This window comes from Corapipo altera, unplaced genomic scaffold (assembly GCF_003945725.1).
Source record: "Corapipo altera isolate COAL_440 unplaced genomic scaffold, ASM394572v1 48, whole genome shotgun sequence".
In the NCBI taxonomy this organism is placed as follows: Eukaryota; Metazoa; Chordata; class Aves; order Passeriformes; family Pipridae; genus Corapipo; species Corapipo altera.
Window position 1 is genome coordinate 1,655,470 of NW_020884931.1, and position 17,619 is coordinate 1,673,088.

Sequence of the window (17,619 nt, forward strand, 5' to 3'; positions counted from 1 at the left end):
AATAATGCAACTTGCATTTATGCAATGATTGTGGCCAAATTCTGGATCCCAATTTCTGCTTTGAGCTGTTGGATAAAACTAGCAAGGGATGCCCCAGATTGCAAAGGTTGCACCACAGAGTAGCCGAGGAGTCCTCACCCGTTTGGTGTCATCTTGTAAAATGTTCATACACGCCTGGGGACTACTTTTGCTTCTTGGTAGCTGATCCAGGAGGAGAGGGGTTGAGCAGTGCTTTGCAGGCAGTTCCTGCACTCCTGTCCCTTCCAAGCAGCTCAAAATCTGTTCCTCTGTGTTGAAGTTTATTGCAGATATTAAAGTTCATGATACATTGATAACATTAAATGAAGAGTGTTACTGCATTATCATTATGATGAACAGAGAGCAACAGATGAAATAATTTCACCCGTGGTCCTAGACTAATGCAGTGAAGTCTGAACAATGACTGCAAAAGGCAGAGCACTGAGGGCAACAGAAGACTTCGATCATCCGAGCAGGCTAATTAGAAATCTTTCAGCAGGGAGATAAAGGTGAGCAGAGGTTATAAAAAATAGATTTTGCAGTGATATTAGGGAGAAGAGAGACGTCCCACGCTCCAAAGGACAGACCTCAGGAGAACAGCAGGGGAGGAGGAGGTTGGGTCTCTTATGTGAGACCACAGAATACTAAAGACGTGAGAAATCAATGATGGGCGATGCGTGAAGGTATTTTATAGCTTTGTTCAGATCTAAGGAATCTGGGGAATCTAAGATGTCTGGAGAGTCTAGAGATTTTTGGAAAGATGTTATTGAAAAAAAAAAGAGGGGAAGAAAAAAAAAACCACCTCTGTGTATTAAGGTACTGTGCTACACTGAGAGAGGGAGACAGTATTGAAGCTTTCTCAGACTCATAAAAGCTAAAGGGACTTGAATGTGACCCTTCGATGGCTGTCCAGCAGGAGGAACTCAGGGCAGTGATAAACTGCCTGGATTCCTGATGTTAAAGCAGTGGGAGAAGGACTGAATATTCTTCTTTAATTCAGATTTTCTCACATTAGTTTGCATTGTTTTCGTTGCACAGTACATAGCTGTTAGAGGGAAGAGAGCTGAATCTGAAGAGCTGAGGTGTAGTGGAGTTTGCTGTGCAGGCAGACACATGGAACATGTCACTGTGAGTGGAACAGCTTGTTCCCATGAAGAGTCTGACACATCATGCTGCTGCCATTCCATGAGTATAGATGAACCCAAGGGGTTTGGCTGTTCCACTTCCTCCTGTGGGTACACAGAGCAAAACTATGGGCTGACTGGAGGTAACTTACACTGCCCTCCAAAGCTACGCAGAAAACATCTGATCTTCTTCCCCAGCATAAATTTATGCACCTGGGAGTTATAACAGTTTTAATTAACTTCATTTGTATCACAGTAACATTCCCATATAGACAAGACTGACAGACTTGGGGAGTTTAATTATAGTCTTTCCTGACACAGCATGCCTATTTAGGGAGCCAACTGAATGTTTTAGTTGCACCAGCAAGAACTTCTTCCAGACTCCCATCTGAGTTTGCGCTTAGGTCTTATGAAATCCTTTTTACTTCTAAAGAGGAATCTTACATTATCTTGCTGTTTGTGCTCCGATCAAAATGAAACATCCTTCCTTTTGTGCTGTATTTCAACAAATATAAGGTCTTCTGAAAAGAAATTTTAGCAGGTAGCTTATAGGTTTCTGCCAAGGAATGGAAAGATCTTGTCAAAATGCAGTGCCACACTGAATAACTGGGGTGTGCGTGGTTGATTAATTTCTCTCTTTGCATTCTATTTTAAATTCTCTGCCATATTCTTAGTTATTGCTCATAACGTAATAATGAAGGTCAAAAATCCAGACTTTATGTGTCTTAATAATTTTAACTTAGTTTTTTTAGGATTACCTGACAGCAAAAGTGTCTTTGAGGTATGTCTGAGAAGCATGCTATGTTGCAGTTAGAACAGTGATTAGTAGGTAGCCTTAGGCATATTCAAGTTTAAGATAATTCCCTATAGGTTTGGGCTTTCATTTTTAAATGATATTACAAAAAATGATGGGCCAGTTGCACAACTGAAGTGTGAACATTTTGTTTCTCTGGAACTGTGTAGCTTTATACCAGCTGACATTCAAATATGTTGTTATTAATCTGTACCAGCATGCTATTAAAGTTGGCATCAGATTGTGCAGACACAAGGCAAGTGCATTAAGGCTTCATGTCAGATTCGAGTTCTGGCATCCCCTAATTGTTGGTCTTTCGTTCCCTTTCACACTTAATATTTTCCAAATCAAATGTTTTGCATTTGGTTTTCTGAGATCTTTAAAAACAAACAGCAGAAACCTATTCCACTATGTACTATCAAACTGACACACTGAAATGGACAGCTGGCATAGCTGGAGCCTGTGGATTCACCTTGCAGATCTCTGACTTAGACTTATGTCCTTCAGGATGATAGATTCCAATAGGCAAGACATCTGCAGAAAAGTTGAAGTCTTTGCTAGAGTGATTAGCAGATTATGACTGACAGCGAGTGGAAAGCTGAAATCTTGATACCTGTTACGATGGCTACAAATCTGTAATTTTTCCTGCTAGTGGCTGGTCCAGCATCCTTTGTTCTTATCCCAAACTTCCCCATGCCCATTGTTCTCCATGGCTTTCCATGTGCCACTTTGCTGATTCACTGTAACTTTTCCCCACCATCCTCTCTTGCCTTTGTAATGGCCTGTGTCCCCCCAGCCTTACAGTAAGCACAGTGTTTGATTTCTCTTCCCAAATCCTCCAGCAGCTTATCTAAGTTACCTTTCACACTTTTTGGCCCTTCATGTTGGTATCCCATCTTGCCACTGTTCTGAGCTCCTTTTTTCCTACTCAAGTCTGGCCTCTTCCTCCACGCCCACCCAAGTGCCATCAGCAACAGTATGGACAGCATAGGAGAAATTGTCTCCCAGGTCTCAGTTTCTCTCCTTGGTACTGGAAAACCACTACCTATCCTCTAAAGCAAGACCATATTTTTAGGTCCCAACCTAAATGATCTCCTGTGTGAGCTGCAGTTTTTCTTAGCCTTGACACCCTTGGGTAGATTTTCATACGTGTGATAAAAAAGGTAGGTTCCTGGTGAACAACGTGCTTGTAAATGACATCTGCATGTAAATAATATTTCTGGCTGTCTTCCTCTTTTTTGTTTTTACTTCACCCTGTCTGAGAAGTTGTGAAACTTTCATTACAACTGTAGGTACACACATGTAGATTTAGGATTTGATACACCCAGACATGAAACAGTACCATCTGGGTTGGAATGTATCTTTAACTAGCTAATTTGATAAAACTAACAGCAATTGCAAACCAGATCTTCAAAATGGAAAACACTGAATCCTAAGGGTAGTATCCTGCTATTCTATGATGTATATTGAATTGGCAGCACTGACAGAGATAAAATTTTTCTTATCCCAACAGCATTAGCTTAAACTTTCTCTGTTTTTTGTTGAAGGTGATTACTTAACAAAATTGAAACCTGGAAACAATTAATGGTACATAGGTTCTTGAAGCTAAATGATGCCATCTGCAGCACGTGCTGCTCCCACAGCAATCACCTGGAGTATCTCCCAAGCGTGCAAAGCATCCGTGCTTTCCTGTAGCGTGTTTTATACCTGAATTTTGAGTGCCCTTTCTTAGACAGTTATGAAATAAAGGCATCATTAACAAACCCAAATACCTCTATGACAAATGTACACTTTCAGAAACTATGTAATTAGTAATATCTCTGAAACAGTGGCTTTAATGTAACTCCTATTTTAATTGAAAGGCATTTAGGCATTGTCTCCTTCCAATGCATGCGTAACTAACTAACTCTTGTTAGTATTACCAAGTTGTTATTTGCAGAATGAAGCTCTTCTGGAGGACATTTCTCAGCCCTGTGAAACTTGTAGGTTATTTCCTCAGTATTTTCCCTGGTTCTGCCAGTGTTGTTTCAATTTTTTAATTAAAACATTGAAATAAGGAAATGTGGGAATTTCTTAGTAGTAGAACTAAGTGCTTAATATTTGAAAAGGCCCTGATTCAAAGACAGAGTTGTGGGAAAACAGCTTCGGTTTTGATTTCCCTGCTTTTGGGTAAACCTGTGTAAACTGGGGGATAAAATGTGACAAAGGATCTAATATCTAATATCCCTCAAAAATTTAAATTTTAGTCTTTACTATAAAACTCAAGGAAGGAAAGTGTTAGCAGTGGGACTGGTGCTCATTTCCCTTCAAGAGAGGAAAACTGTGGGTGGGAGAGGGATGCTAGCACATACTCACCTGCTCTGGCTGACATAAGCTGATTTACCTTGAGCCAAAGACATGCTTAAATGAACTTGAAGACCACGGTATGGGTAGGTCAGTGTTAAATAGAAAATCTCATCTGTCTCTGTCTCTCACTTGTCCCTCTTGGGAGCAAGGTGAGATGGCTGGTTTACCTAAATGGCTAAAAAGCAGTCTAATAGTTTATGCAGTTTTCTAGATTTCTTCTAAAATTAGTATTTTATGCTCTATGTTTTGAAACAAGATAGGAAAGCTTTTTCCACCCTGAAGATATGCTAAGCAAGAACAGTGACTGCATGTTAGTTTCAGGAAGTATTCCTTTTGAAGGGCTTTCCTTGCTTTCCACTCTTTTGAGACCAGTTAAAGATTTCCCATGGATATCAGTAGAGCAAGATGTTCTGTGGGGCATAATTTAATAGTCAGGGATGTTCACAAGAAGTAAAACTGGCAGTATTGTAATTGTATAAAAAAGATGGAAGTGTAGTTCAAAGTTAGTACCTTTCTAAGTTTGCTGTATAAGGGGGATTTTTATAACTAGGTGAATCATAGAATCACAGAATACCAGGTTGAAAGTGGCCTCAAGGATCAACCGGTCCAGCCAAATCTTAAAAGTGTGCAATGTTGGTTCCATCTTTTTCTCTAACTTTATCAAGTTTTTTTACTAAGACTGGTCTTAAACCATGTTATTAAATTGCCAAAAAATAAAAGCACCTGTGCTAGCAGCTCGATAGTCAATTAAAAGCAACTCTATTTCCCCAACAACAACTCAAATAGTCAATTTTGAAGCCTTTAATAATGTTATGCCTGAGTTTTCTGAGATTAGTACAAATACAGTAAGACTTATATTCCAAAAATTCGACAATCTCTGTACTTGGGATTGATAATACAGGAGTATAAATTAAAATATTTGCTATCCCTGTTGTAATGTTGCCATTTAATAAGCACAGTCTCTCTCTTGAGTTAAAAAGAAAAAGAATCTGCAAAAGTCTGTGTTTTTTGAGTTCAGAATTAATGGAGACCAAAATGTTTGCTTCAGCAAAAGAGATGGCTAAAAATAAAATGATACCAGAAAATACAAGCATAATGCCCAGAAACATTTCTCGCATACTTAGAGGCAAAATAATTTTCTTGCCTAGGGGAAAATAATAGGATTGCATTTCATCGATCACATTCCATTCTATATATTTTAGGCTTGGTGCAAATGTAAAAACAAAACAAAAATCAAACTGCATTTCTGTTGTTCTTGTTCTATAATGAAGTATGGTGTTTATGGGACAGAAATATGGATGTTCTGAAAAGAATCTTGGAAGTAAATCACAAGTGACTTTTAAAGAGTTCACAGATTACCTGTTCCTTGTTTTCTACCTATTTTAGTTACCTGGGGGAAATAAGGTAAGTTGAAAAGAAGCATAGCTTCTTCTGATCAGTATAACCTGTGACAGAACTATTTGTAATCATGGAATGAAAATTAGCCAAAAAAATTATTTCTGGAAACAGAAATGTTACACCACTGTGAATCTAAAAGTTAGATGAGAAAGAAGTAATATGGTGATTCATTTGTTCTTCATCCAAGCAGCCCTGACTGCTTTAACAAATGGCACAGTATAAATAATAAACTAGGCATTATGCTATTAGGTGCCAGTGATTTGTTTGCTGGTGTGTTGCATATCAATATCTACTTTCAAGGGATGAAGTTCAAGTTTGTGCCATGTCTCTTAATCTGTGGGGTTTTTTGTCCAGCAAGAGAAACCATTGGGCTAGTTCTGCCTACGACCTCCTGAGGATTGCTGGGGGTTCTGGGGCACATTGAGCTGAGGGGTCAGCTGGCAGTGTCCCAAGGGCACTGAGAGAGGAGTCCTGAGGGCGGGGACATGAGCTCCCATTTTCATCAGCCCCACTGCAGAAGGGAGGGAGAAAGCAGCATGGAGTAAAGGGAACAATGTACACATGGTACAGAACTCATACATTTCTTACTCCCAGGTAGCCACCCATCCCCAGTATTTCCAGTAGGAGGGCTAAAAGCAGTTTGTTCTTTTTACTGTACCTATAGTTTTGCATCATTTAGAAGCAAGACAATGTCATACCATTTTCAGGAAAGAAGTCAAATGCTGATCCATTCCTGTGGCACTGCAAAACAAATTTAGGTCTTGATCAAAACAAAAATGTGCAGGATGCTGACCTGACTCCTTTTGCCAAACATGCCATCAGGTTTTTATGACATGAATTGGCCTTGATGAGGGGTGTGAAAGATGAACAATTCACCCTTCATTGTAGCCAGCACTGTTAAAGCATTAGTTCAGCACTCATGGTAAACATCAGTTGAACAACTGTTCCTTCTATAAACACCAAACTTAAGACTTGGATCAAATAATAAACTGAAGAAATAACTGTTCTTCTTGTAGAACACTGACAAACAGTAACTCCCATTCTTGGTACTCTGCTATTGTGTGGTTGCTACTTGCTCTGCTTCCAAGCACCACAGCTAGTGCAGGATCAGCTTGTTTCAAGAAGTCCAAAATAGCCCCTGCTGTTATGCAGTGAGTATTCTGTTAAATATTTGCTTGCAAGGCCTTTAAATATGGAAGAGTGGCCAGTGAAAAATGTATTAGTAGAAATGCGTGCATTTTGATTAATTACCCACTGGGGAGAGAAACAGGGGAAAAACAGTGGGACAATTTTCCAGGCAGCAGCTCCAAAAAAGTTTCACAAGGGTACAAGAAAAGTGACATTCATAAATAACATTAATATAGAACTTGGTTTTGATTTATATCTGTGAAGCTAACATTTTCCATCTGTTGCAGGAAGTAACAGACATGACCTGATAGGAAAATATTTGGATTATTTTCTTATTTTTATTTAGTAATACTTTTATTTTTAAAGATTAGTGCAGAGTGCTGCCTGTCTAGCTGTCCAGGTAAAATGTTGTACCTCTGCAGTAGCTCTGCTTCTGTTCTTTCCAGATGAGATGAGTGACTCTAAGATTTTGACGAAAGCAATTAACTTCAAATTCAGAGCTTAAAGGAAAGGCATGAAGTTTTGTTGATATTATTTTACTATAATTCCTTTTCTCAAATATAATTCCACTATTTGTGATAATTTTGCCCATGAGAATTTAGATGTTTGGGTGGAGGAGGGGAGCTGAAGAAGTAAAACAAATGCTGCTTTGCATGAAATTAATACCATGGATTTTAAAGTCGATATGTGGAAAGATAGACGGTCTGTATGTAGAGAGGTGGAGGTCAGAAATGAGGTTATTCTGCTTTGCTGAATGGGGCAGGTGTGTTCCCATCATTGCTGTGATTTGGGAACAGAGACTGAAGGTGGCCTGCAGGGCATTCAAGGCATCGTCTTGAGCTTTTTACCTACACCTCAGCTCTTAATTTCTACAACACTCATTTCATTAACTGAAAAGTCTTATTGTATTTGGTTGCTATATTCTTGAGGTTTCCTTTTTTCTTTTTTTTTTTCTGCAAGAGAAACATAATAATCAAGGCTTTTGCTTTCTCCCAAGTGTCAAACACTGACCAATTCAAGAAATAACATGATAGTATTAATTAGATGAGAGCCAGTTATGAGAAAGTGTTTCGATTTTCGATTGCGTATTTTCACATTACAGGGTAATAATATGTCAGCAGTTAGCAAAAGATATAATAAATATTGTGTATGTGCTTGAAATATTAGCATTTTAATACCCATGTCCAGAAATAACATTTTTCAGTAGCATGATGCAGAAAAAATACTTTATGTATGTGGGTGGACAAGCAGTAATTGATGCACATGTACTTGTTTGACCTATAGGAGATTAAATAAAACATTAGAGGCAGTTGTTTAAACATCATGTCATCTAGAGCTGATATTACTGTTAAATCACTATTGCATCTTCCTCAGCAAACTGCCTCATGCAGTGGGAGATAATTAACACCAGGGCAAAACTAGCTGAGGAGTACACCTGATTAATGTGACATATTCAAGTTTCTTTCTACAACCGTCTCAATAACCAGTCATTGAGATCTGCTTCGTACACTGAAAATTAAATTCAAATTACTTGAAAATTGTGCTGTTAATACCATGCCAAAAAATGAAATTTGATTTTTTCCACATGAAGTCTTTTGTGATTTTTCATGCCCTGTTGGTTTCTGCCAGCATTCCCACTGGTTTAGGTTACTTTATTCCTCCCTTTAAAGGAAAAAGAGAGGGAAAAAGGAATATATTGAAGGGATTAGTTTTTGAGAAAGTTCCTCACTGCCTCAGAAGATAATGTGTCCAGTGCAAAAGTACAAAATGACTGCTCCCAGCTCCTTTCTGTAAACTTTGCTTGAACCATATTTTTCAAGGAAAGTTTGCCACAGCTAATGAAGAAGACGGTAGTGTATACCTTTTGGGTTTTCAAAACCTTTGTTTATACCATGGCTCTAGCTGTGTACGATTCTGCTAAGCTGAAGCAGATTTCTATGTTTAAATATCAGTTGTAGCTGATTCTCTCTGAACTTAATTGCAAGTATTTGAATGAGCTTTGTTTTCAGGAGGAAAAATGACCATAATTTAAGCAGATGTAATAACTAAACGTTACAGAAAAGGGGAAAAGGAGAATTAGAGGTTTAATTTCCTAGTCCTGCATCCTAAAGTACATTTTCAGACAGCCATTTGCTAATAGTCATTGAATTCTTTCCCATTAATCTTCACATAAACAAGTCTCTTGATATCAACTCCCTCGGATCCTGGCTCTCCCCTTTTACTGCCTTGTCCCCTTTGTTCCCATGACCTTACCATTAATTTCTCACTTTCTTTGTTACTTCTCCTGTCAACACAACATGGCTTCATCCTCCCATAGCTTAACCATCAGGTGTTGGTGCTCTCTACCTCTTCCCATGTCACCCTGGCTGTATTCATCTCTGCACTCACCAGACGGTTCTAAACACACCGAGTTTCCTCAGAGAGGCTTCCAGCCTCAGCAGTGCTCTCCAGGCACCATCTGTTCTCTTTGGCCAGTCATGGGCTCCTGCCTGGCTTTCCTCTGCCTGCTTTCTTCCTGACCTTCCTTCCTGCTGTATGGAAACATAATTTTGGAAAATGTGCTAGATCAGAGCCTGCGTAACCACTAGCGCCTATCAGTGGCATCCTCACCTGGTCCTTCTCATCCTCTGCTCTCTCTCACACTCATTTGTTGCATCTAGTTCAAAACCAAAGCTTAAGCTCCTCAGAGCAGAGCCTTTGCCTTCCAACTGCCTTTAGCACCAAGCACAACGTCGCCTGCTTCTGATATCGCTCAACATCGAAGCTGTACAAAGAAATAAGAGTAATTCTGAATTACACAGTTGAAGTTCTCATCTAATATAATTTAAACAGTAGTCACAAGGAGTTGTACTGGTTGTAATTCATATAATAATTTATGACTGCCAGTTTTTAACTATTGTGTAATTTGGATTTACTTGCGGTTCTCATGAGATAAGGTATATTATTGAACAAGAAAAGAATAAACTATATTCAGAGTAGCTGTGGGGTATTATGATTTAAAGGAGAGCTGGTGGAATACTACAAGAGGAAATATGCAGGATCCATTATACTGTTAATGAATGCACAACTCAGATTGGTGATTTAATTTTTAGATCATATTTCTCTCGTACCCTCAGGTATAGCAGACTTCATACATGAAAACTGAATAAAATGGTATGTATGATGGCCAGTCATGCTAAAAATGAAGAATAATAAAAAATTCCTTTCCTGTATTGTTTATTCATTTGCAGTTATTTCTTTCAATGACATAGCATTCAAAGAGCATTATTAGAAGAGCACAACCATATTTCCTCGTACTCGTTTTGAACCCATGGTTGTAACCTCTGAGACAGCTTGATATTTATCCAAAGCTACAGACTGTCACTGTATTTAAGCCATGACTACAGCATCATTTTTTCATCTGGCCAGGAGCTTTCTTGAAATAGTCACCATTTCCTTCCTCAGGCAAGGTGGCAGATTGGTGATATTTTAAACTGTCTCTTGGCTGAAAGACAAGTCCCAAATTCTTTATTTTTGCAAGCAGACCTGGCTGATGTAAGCAAGACCTGTTCCTGCAGGGTCCACACCCTTGAATAGTTGTCAGAACCAACATTACGCAGCGACTTCTACTTTTACTAAATATGGAATTTTTGTGTCCATTTTTTTATATTGGCATGTTAATTTTAAGCTTTCTGTCATCCTTTTTCTGAAATGCGTACAGATGACCAACTTTTTAAGAATCCACATTTTACAGTAGACTGCATTTTAAATCGCACAGCCATATCTGCAAATGGAATCTGAAAAATCTCTGAAAATACACAAAGAAAAGAAGATGCAATCAAAAGAAATTGTACCTGGCCTTTTAGGTTGTACACCCGCTATTTTAATATTTTTTTTTAATCTCTTACAACTGGAGTATCACTTCTTAAATGAATTTGAACAACTTGCCCAAGAGACATTCTAATCCGATCGTGTATTATGATGATACCAGTTGGATGTTATCCTATTAGGCACTCACTGTAAATAAGGGATTTTCCACTGACTTTTAAATCCTTGATTAATGAGAATGCTTGAAGCAGTGTCCTGTAAATTAGCCATAGTGCTAACAACAATGGCAATTCACTTAGGAGAACTGATTTGTTTTAAATCTTCCCATCCAAATTAAAAAGCATGAGGAAAAGATAATGTGTGGTAAGTAAAACATATTGCTCTATCTTGCATTATTGATCTGCACCCTGTGGCTGTCTGACACCCCTAGGTCTAAATCCTTTTCTCTCTTTGGGTAAATTCCTGTCAGTCAGAGCTCTTATGGAGACAGAACTCTAGCAGCTGGCCCATAGTATTTAATTTATATATTCTTTATATTCTCTAGTGTTTTAGCTAATTCTAAATCCCATTTTAAATTCTGTTAACCAAACCAACGGCTTTCGTTTGTAGTTTGGTCACTGCCATCTCACTTCCTTTCACAGCTCCTTTGCCTTTTTTTTCTGTTAAAAATATCTAAGAGTAGCAACAAAAAGGTATTTGGGTTTGGGGAACTTCTTGTGACACATCTGTTAACTGATACTTAAACTGAAATTCTTCCTGACATATTTTTCTGAAGAAAAACACTTTTCAGATCATCTTATCACTTCACTTCTTATTCAGCTACTGATATTTGATTTATTGCTTGCAAGAAAATTAGTTTTATACCGAGTATTGACTTTGAAACATACATTACTTCCTTTAATACTCTGAGACATTAACGAGGTCTTTCTTGATGTGCTATAGTCACATTTATTTAAGGTGCTATTCATTCCTGTACCCATAATATACGTGTGCTTTTATCATTCAAGAACATCCCTTTCTTCTTGTAGAAGTATGAATACTCTTTCTGTAGATTGGAATTAGTGTCACTTTATAAAGACAGTTTTGACACTCTCTTATGAGTAACTGAGCAAAGTATCTCTTAGACATTAAGATACTTAAAGTGTATTATTTTTCCAGTAATTTTGAATTTCCAGAATTTTGAATGTACTGCAAACCGTACAAAAAAAGTAGAGTTACTTACAGTCTTACCATACTATCCTATATCAAGAATAATCAGAGACTGCAATAATTCTATAAATCTGTCTGATCCTTTCTTTTCAGGTCACTCAAGTTACAAGGGTGACTCAACCATGCATGTACCAAAGCACCCTTTAACAAAGTTCCAGTTAGACCAGTAGATCTCACAGACCATCATTTCTTGCTGTGACTGTTGTGTATGCATGTGATCCTCTCTGTTTAATGGTATTCGTGTAGAGTTCCTCAGTGATTGATTGGTAAATGTTCAGAATTCTGGCTGCAGGTCATAAAAGTATAGTCTTTTCCAGTGTTGTGGGTAGAAGGAAAAATATGACGGTGTGGCTTCACTGACCAAATTGAAACTGTTTGGGAGGTACATGATACTTTATGTACTTATTAGTACTTTTCTATACTTAATAGTTGTGGGGTTTACATACTCTTTTATATGCAGGCTTTATTGGTTACTCGGTTATTTTTTTTCTTTATAATTATCTGTGATTCTAAAGAAAAACATAAGTACTTTTCCACAAGGAGACTAAGATATTGGTTTTCAATCTTAAATGGTTGTAATCTAGGGAAAAGAAATGGACGTTAGAAATTGAAAAGGATGTTTGCAGCTGGTTTTGCTTATAACTTAGTTTTTCTACATGGTAGAAAGAATGGACAACTAGAATGCTTTTTTCATGTCTTTTCAAATTCTGCAAATCTGCCAGCTAATTTTGGCAGCAGTACAGATTTACAGAGTTGTTTCCCCCAGCTACAAATTTTCTCAGCTATAAGGAAAGATAAATTTTGTGATTATGGCACCTAAATGTAGCTGTTGTCTGTGGCCTTTTTTGGTTACCTTCAGCAAGTTACTTTATTCTCTTATGTCCCAGTCTTCTGCCTCTAAAATATATTGCTATTATAATAGGCTTTTCTTTGTTATGTCTCACATATTAATGAATGTATTCCTGTATCACTTTCCTACTTCACAGAAGTGCTGAGAGCGTATATTCATTAATATTCTTGAAGCGTGACAAAGTAAAGCCTATTACTGTAATATGCTTTGCTTTAAAACTCCAGTTAGAATAATAATGATAAACAACATTGGTTAGCCTTTGGCCCTTCTGCACAGAAATAAATTTTTTACATGTTCCTATTTAAATTGATGAAGGAAAACTTTCCTGTGTTTTATGTCCCTCCTCTATACTCAGGGAGAGATAAAGAAAAAAAACTTCACATTCAGTGAAATGGGCTGTATCTCCTTGTTGGTATGTATATCATACAGGAATCCAAGAATGGCTTTTTACCTGCTGTGTCCTTAGCCTCTTGTTTCAATGTGATGTAGTATTTTATTCTCTTCATGTATTCCTTCGGTGAGATGAACAGGAACTTGAAATGGACAGTTATGAAATGTCTTGCCCATAGGAAAAGCTTCTTCCTAATCTCATTAGTGATGTCTTGAGAAACAGCCAGGTGCATGACAGTTTATATTTCCCTAGTATTGTTTCCCTGAATAACTCTGGATATTCCTATTGCATTTCCCAATGACTGTTCCCAGAGGTGGCTTGAAAAGGTATTTCATTTTTTCAGGTTCAGATTGATTGCCTCAGTGTTTCATTGAATACCTCCTTGTTCTTGCACTGTAAGAACCAGTAGATAGGAATTCCACAGTTTCTTTTATTTATGGTGTGTTGTATCGTACATCCCCTGTTTTGTCTCCTTTGTCTTGATTTATTTGGTTTCTTTATGCAAAGAACTATCCAAATGCATTTTGGGCAGATGTTCCTAGAACCCCTTGGACCTAAACATAGCACTCGGGCATTACTTCACTTATTTAAGAAAAGAAGATATTCTCACTTATTTAAGAAAATAATGTTATAATTTTTACACTGTATACATTTATTATTGTTTTCTTTCCTTGACTTTCTTTCCATTAAATAGTTTTCAACTCAGTAAGAGACATGTTTTCTTCTTTTCCTTTTTTTTGGCTCTACATCTGAAAAAGGAAGTGCAATTAATGGAGAAAGCATCACTACATTTGTAATAATTTTAACAGCTGCAGGCAGTTCATTATTTTGACTTGTTTTTTAATACCCTCAGTGTTTTCAGTAATGTCATAGAAGTGATTTTGGAGATAAAGAGGGAAGACCAACAGCCCCAATATACGTATTTGTCCTTCTACTTTCTGTTCCTATTACAAAAAAATATGAAAACATTTAAGTGCCTACACTGGATATCTAACACAATTCTAAAAACTGACAAGTGCAAATTGAAAAGCAAAGTCCCATTAATACAGAGCTGGAGAGTGTCACTGTGCCATTACACATTAATTCCGGAACGCTCTGGGCCTTGCAAAATCCGAGCAAGAATGTTACAACATGTTCAGTCAATTCTAGTATATCTATTTGACTTTTGTTTTCTTTGCAGACTACAGATGACATCCTGGTGGCCTCGGCTGAGTGTCCTAGCGATGATGAGGACATCGATCCCTGTGAGCCGAGCTCAGGTGGGTTAGGTTAGTCAACTTTTTTATTACTTTCTTTTATTTCATATTTGCATGCTCCGGTCCCCCAGAGTCCCATCTAGCAGGACAGTCCTTTCTTACACAGCAAGGAGAGGGTGAATTGGGGCCTTTCTACGCATGGCAGAGAGGGAGAGTTTGCTATCCATTTCTCAAAGACAACAGATGGGAGCACACTAATAAATCATGATCTGAGCAAGGTTATGGCTTGACTAAGGACCTGAGGATGAACTGAGAAGGGCATTCTAGGGCTCCTGCAACTATGTTGTAGTGATAAAGAAGGTACAATTTCACTTAGAGAAAGATGGTACAATTGTTTGTGCTTTAAGCATTTCCCCCAAATGAGGTAAAAGTACCATATTTAAAATATTGTGTTATGTCATAGAATCATAGAATGGCCTGGGTTGAAAGGGACCTTAAAGATTATGTAGTTCCAACTGCCCCGCCGTGGACAGGGACACCTTTTTACAACAGGTTGCTCAGAGCTCTATCTAACCTGGCCTTAAACACTTCCAGAGGAATTTGGGAGAAGTTATGGGCAATCCATAACTTCTCTGGACAACCTGTTCCAGGGCCTCACCAACCTCACAGTAAAGAATTTTTTTCCTAATATCTAATCTAAATCTACTTTCTTTCAGTTTGAATCCGTTCCCTCTTGTCCTATCACTACATACTCTTGTGAAAAGTCTCTCTACATCTTTCTCATAGGCTCCCTTTAAGTGCTGGAAGGTAGAGCTGAGTTCATGTTGAATTACTGTTTGTGGTATGAAATACTGTATAGGTAGATAAAACCTGAAGACATAGAATACAACAGTCTCAAATTTCAAATTGTTTTATGGCTTTTTTCCAGACCAAAACTATTCAGAGTGTATGTGTTAGTTCTGGTTAGAAACAAAATATTTTGACATTCTGGTATTTTCCATGGAAGAAAAACTGTGGTGTTTTGGCCATGTCTTTCTTACTCCCACTGAATAGCGGAGATTCTTCTCTGTGATATAATGGAACGGTTTGGTTTGGAAGGATCCTTTAATTGTCATCTAGTTCCAACCCCCCTGCCATGGGCAGGGACACCTTCCACTAAATTAGTTTGCTCAAAGCGCCATCCAGTCTGGCCTTGAACACTTCCAAGGATGGGACATTCATAACTTTTGTGGGTAACCTGTTCCAGAAGGTTCAATTATATTCAGTTATGGTCACTTAAACACTACATACCTTCTCAAAAAAACCAAACATTTATCGTGGAGGTGAAAGGACTGCAAAACTTCCTAATATCAGTCTAAAGAGTTATGTTACTCTGTAACCTTCAAAAAAATCCCAGATAGTCCAATGGATTACTCCTACTTTCTTTGTTGGCTTGGTCTAGCTTTAAAATTTCCTGAGTGAACAGCTCGTAGTATCATAAAGATATATCTCAGTTTTTCTTATTTCCTTGAATTCTGTGCTATTTAGTAGCACATTAGTTGTTTTAGATAATTTGGTAATCTTTGGCAATTGCTGTAACACTTAATAGTAGAAAAATTAAGATCTGTTACTGTTGTTCAGTAACATACTTAATTCAAGTAGAAATCAATTTAATTCACGAATAGTATATTAATGCAAAATCGTGACTAAGAGCCGCCTTAGTACAACACCAAAATCTGGGGCAGTCTACATAGCCTTAGGACAGATGAAATTTTGCTTCAAATGTAAATGTGTGGTTCCTTTTTCAAGTCACATAGCCTGATACATGCAAGAATTATTTACTTAAACTGAAGTAAAAGCAGAGACATTTATGACTTGTCTCAGTGTCTGATGGACCTGTGGGATGGCATCTGAGCTCTTCCAGGAATGAAGATATTTACAGATTTGATGACAATGCTTTGGGATTGGTTTCTTTTGCTTTCCAGTAAACAGATTTCAGAGTAATTTTCGAAATGCCATGACATGGGAATGATCATTCTTAAAACTGAGCAGCAGTGGGTACACTCACCTTAGACAATGTTCTATCTCTCAGGAAGACATTTCACTTGCAGTAAGTCCCAGATATCATGATCAAGATATTCAGGAATTGTGATAAGAATTCTTTTTTTCTTTTTTAAGACTGGGAATTAATTTTCAGGATATATTTTTCTGTTCTTTCATTCTCATTTACAAATTCTTGAGTTTAACAAGACTGTCCTGTCCAGTATGAGTCACTGCAGTAGCTCATATGGCTCTGAGCTCATTCATGCCAGTTGCTTCTTTCCCTTAGTTAATTCAGTCAGTGCTGTTCAGTAGATAAATTGCCATTTAATTTCTTTGATTTCATTTTATTTTATAAGGTAATTGAAAGCAATATATTGGTTACCTGGCACTAAATAATTTCCCAAATCCTCTGAGAATGCATCTTTTGTATTAAAGATGTATTTGTAATTTCTCAGCCTTACAGCTCACTGAAACCAATGACATTTCAGAATAATTCTTCTCTGAGGTTGTTTCAGATTTGGAGCTGCAGTGCTTGGTAGTCCTGAGCCATGCACAGTCATTTAGCTGGTGGGTGCCAGAGTGGGAGGGGTGAAATAAAGCTTTCTGACAGGTTATCGTTTCTGTCCAAGCCATGGTTCAGGTGAGGAATGTGAATGTTAGTCTTCCAGCAAAACATTGCCATTAGCTTTACATCCTGGTGTTTAGCTTTCCTGGATAAGCTTTCCTGATAAGCTTTTTAGCTTATCATTCATCACCCAGCTACACTTCTCATTTTTGTTTATTTGAGAATGGTTTTACTGTTTCATTTTTTGGATCCCAACTGCTACTGCTTTTTTTAAAAAGTATGGATTGGCACAGGAATTATGTTCTGCATAATCCCAATTGTCTGGATCTTTTTATGTGTCATTCTTCTCATCAAAATGTCACTCATCCTCCCACTCTCAAACTTTTAAAAGCTGTTAATTTGCCTTCATCAGCCTTGTCCTTTTATCATATATGAAACAGCCTGAACCAAAGGGGTTACTGAAGTCATAACTTCTAGTATATCTGTTTCTCTGTAAGCTGTTATAGTCTTAGTCACTTAGTGTTATGAATAACCTTTCATCATGAATAGTTGGGTAGGCACTGCTCCATCTTGATAATACTGCAGCCTCCATGTGGGTTTGAGCTACTCCCAACAGTACATTGGAACTTAAAGGAGAGAAGGATAATATTGCTGGGAGTGAGAGACTAATGATTTTTTTTTTCTTTTAATTTGGGATAGGAGATACAAAAGGATATGTCCCTCCATTTAAATTCTTCTTGTGGTTCAGTTCAGCTTTTTCCCCTTAACCCTT

General features: G+C 37.7%; 1 protein-coding gene across 38 annotated transcripts in view; it reads left to right on the top strand.

Annotated features, from left to right (window-relative positions):
- The window catches only part of NRXN1 (neurexin 1), a 706,226-nt gene that overhangs the window by 671,840 nt on the left and 16,767 nt on the right, over window positions 1–17,619 (top strand). For 26 of the 38 annotated variants that reach the window (XM_027659314.1, XM_027659296.1, XM_027659281.1 and 23 more), the window contains one exon: window positions 14,245–14,332. In XM_027659314.1, coding sequence (XP_027515115.1) covers window positions 14,245–14,332 — 88 coding nt within the window. The remainder of the gene's footprint in view (window positions 1–14,244; window positions 14,333–17,619) is intronic. The other 12 variants (XM_027659276.1, XM_027659316.1, XM_027659315.1 and 9 more) reach the window with 1 other exon arrangement.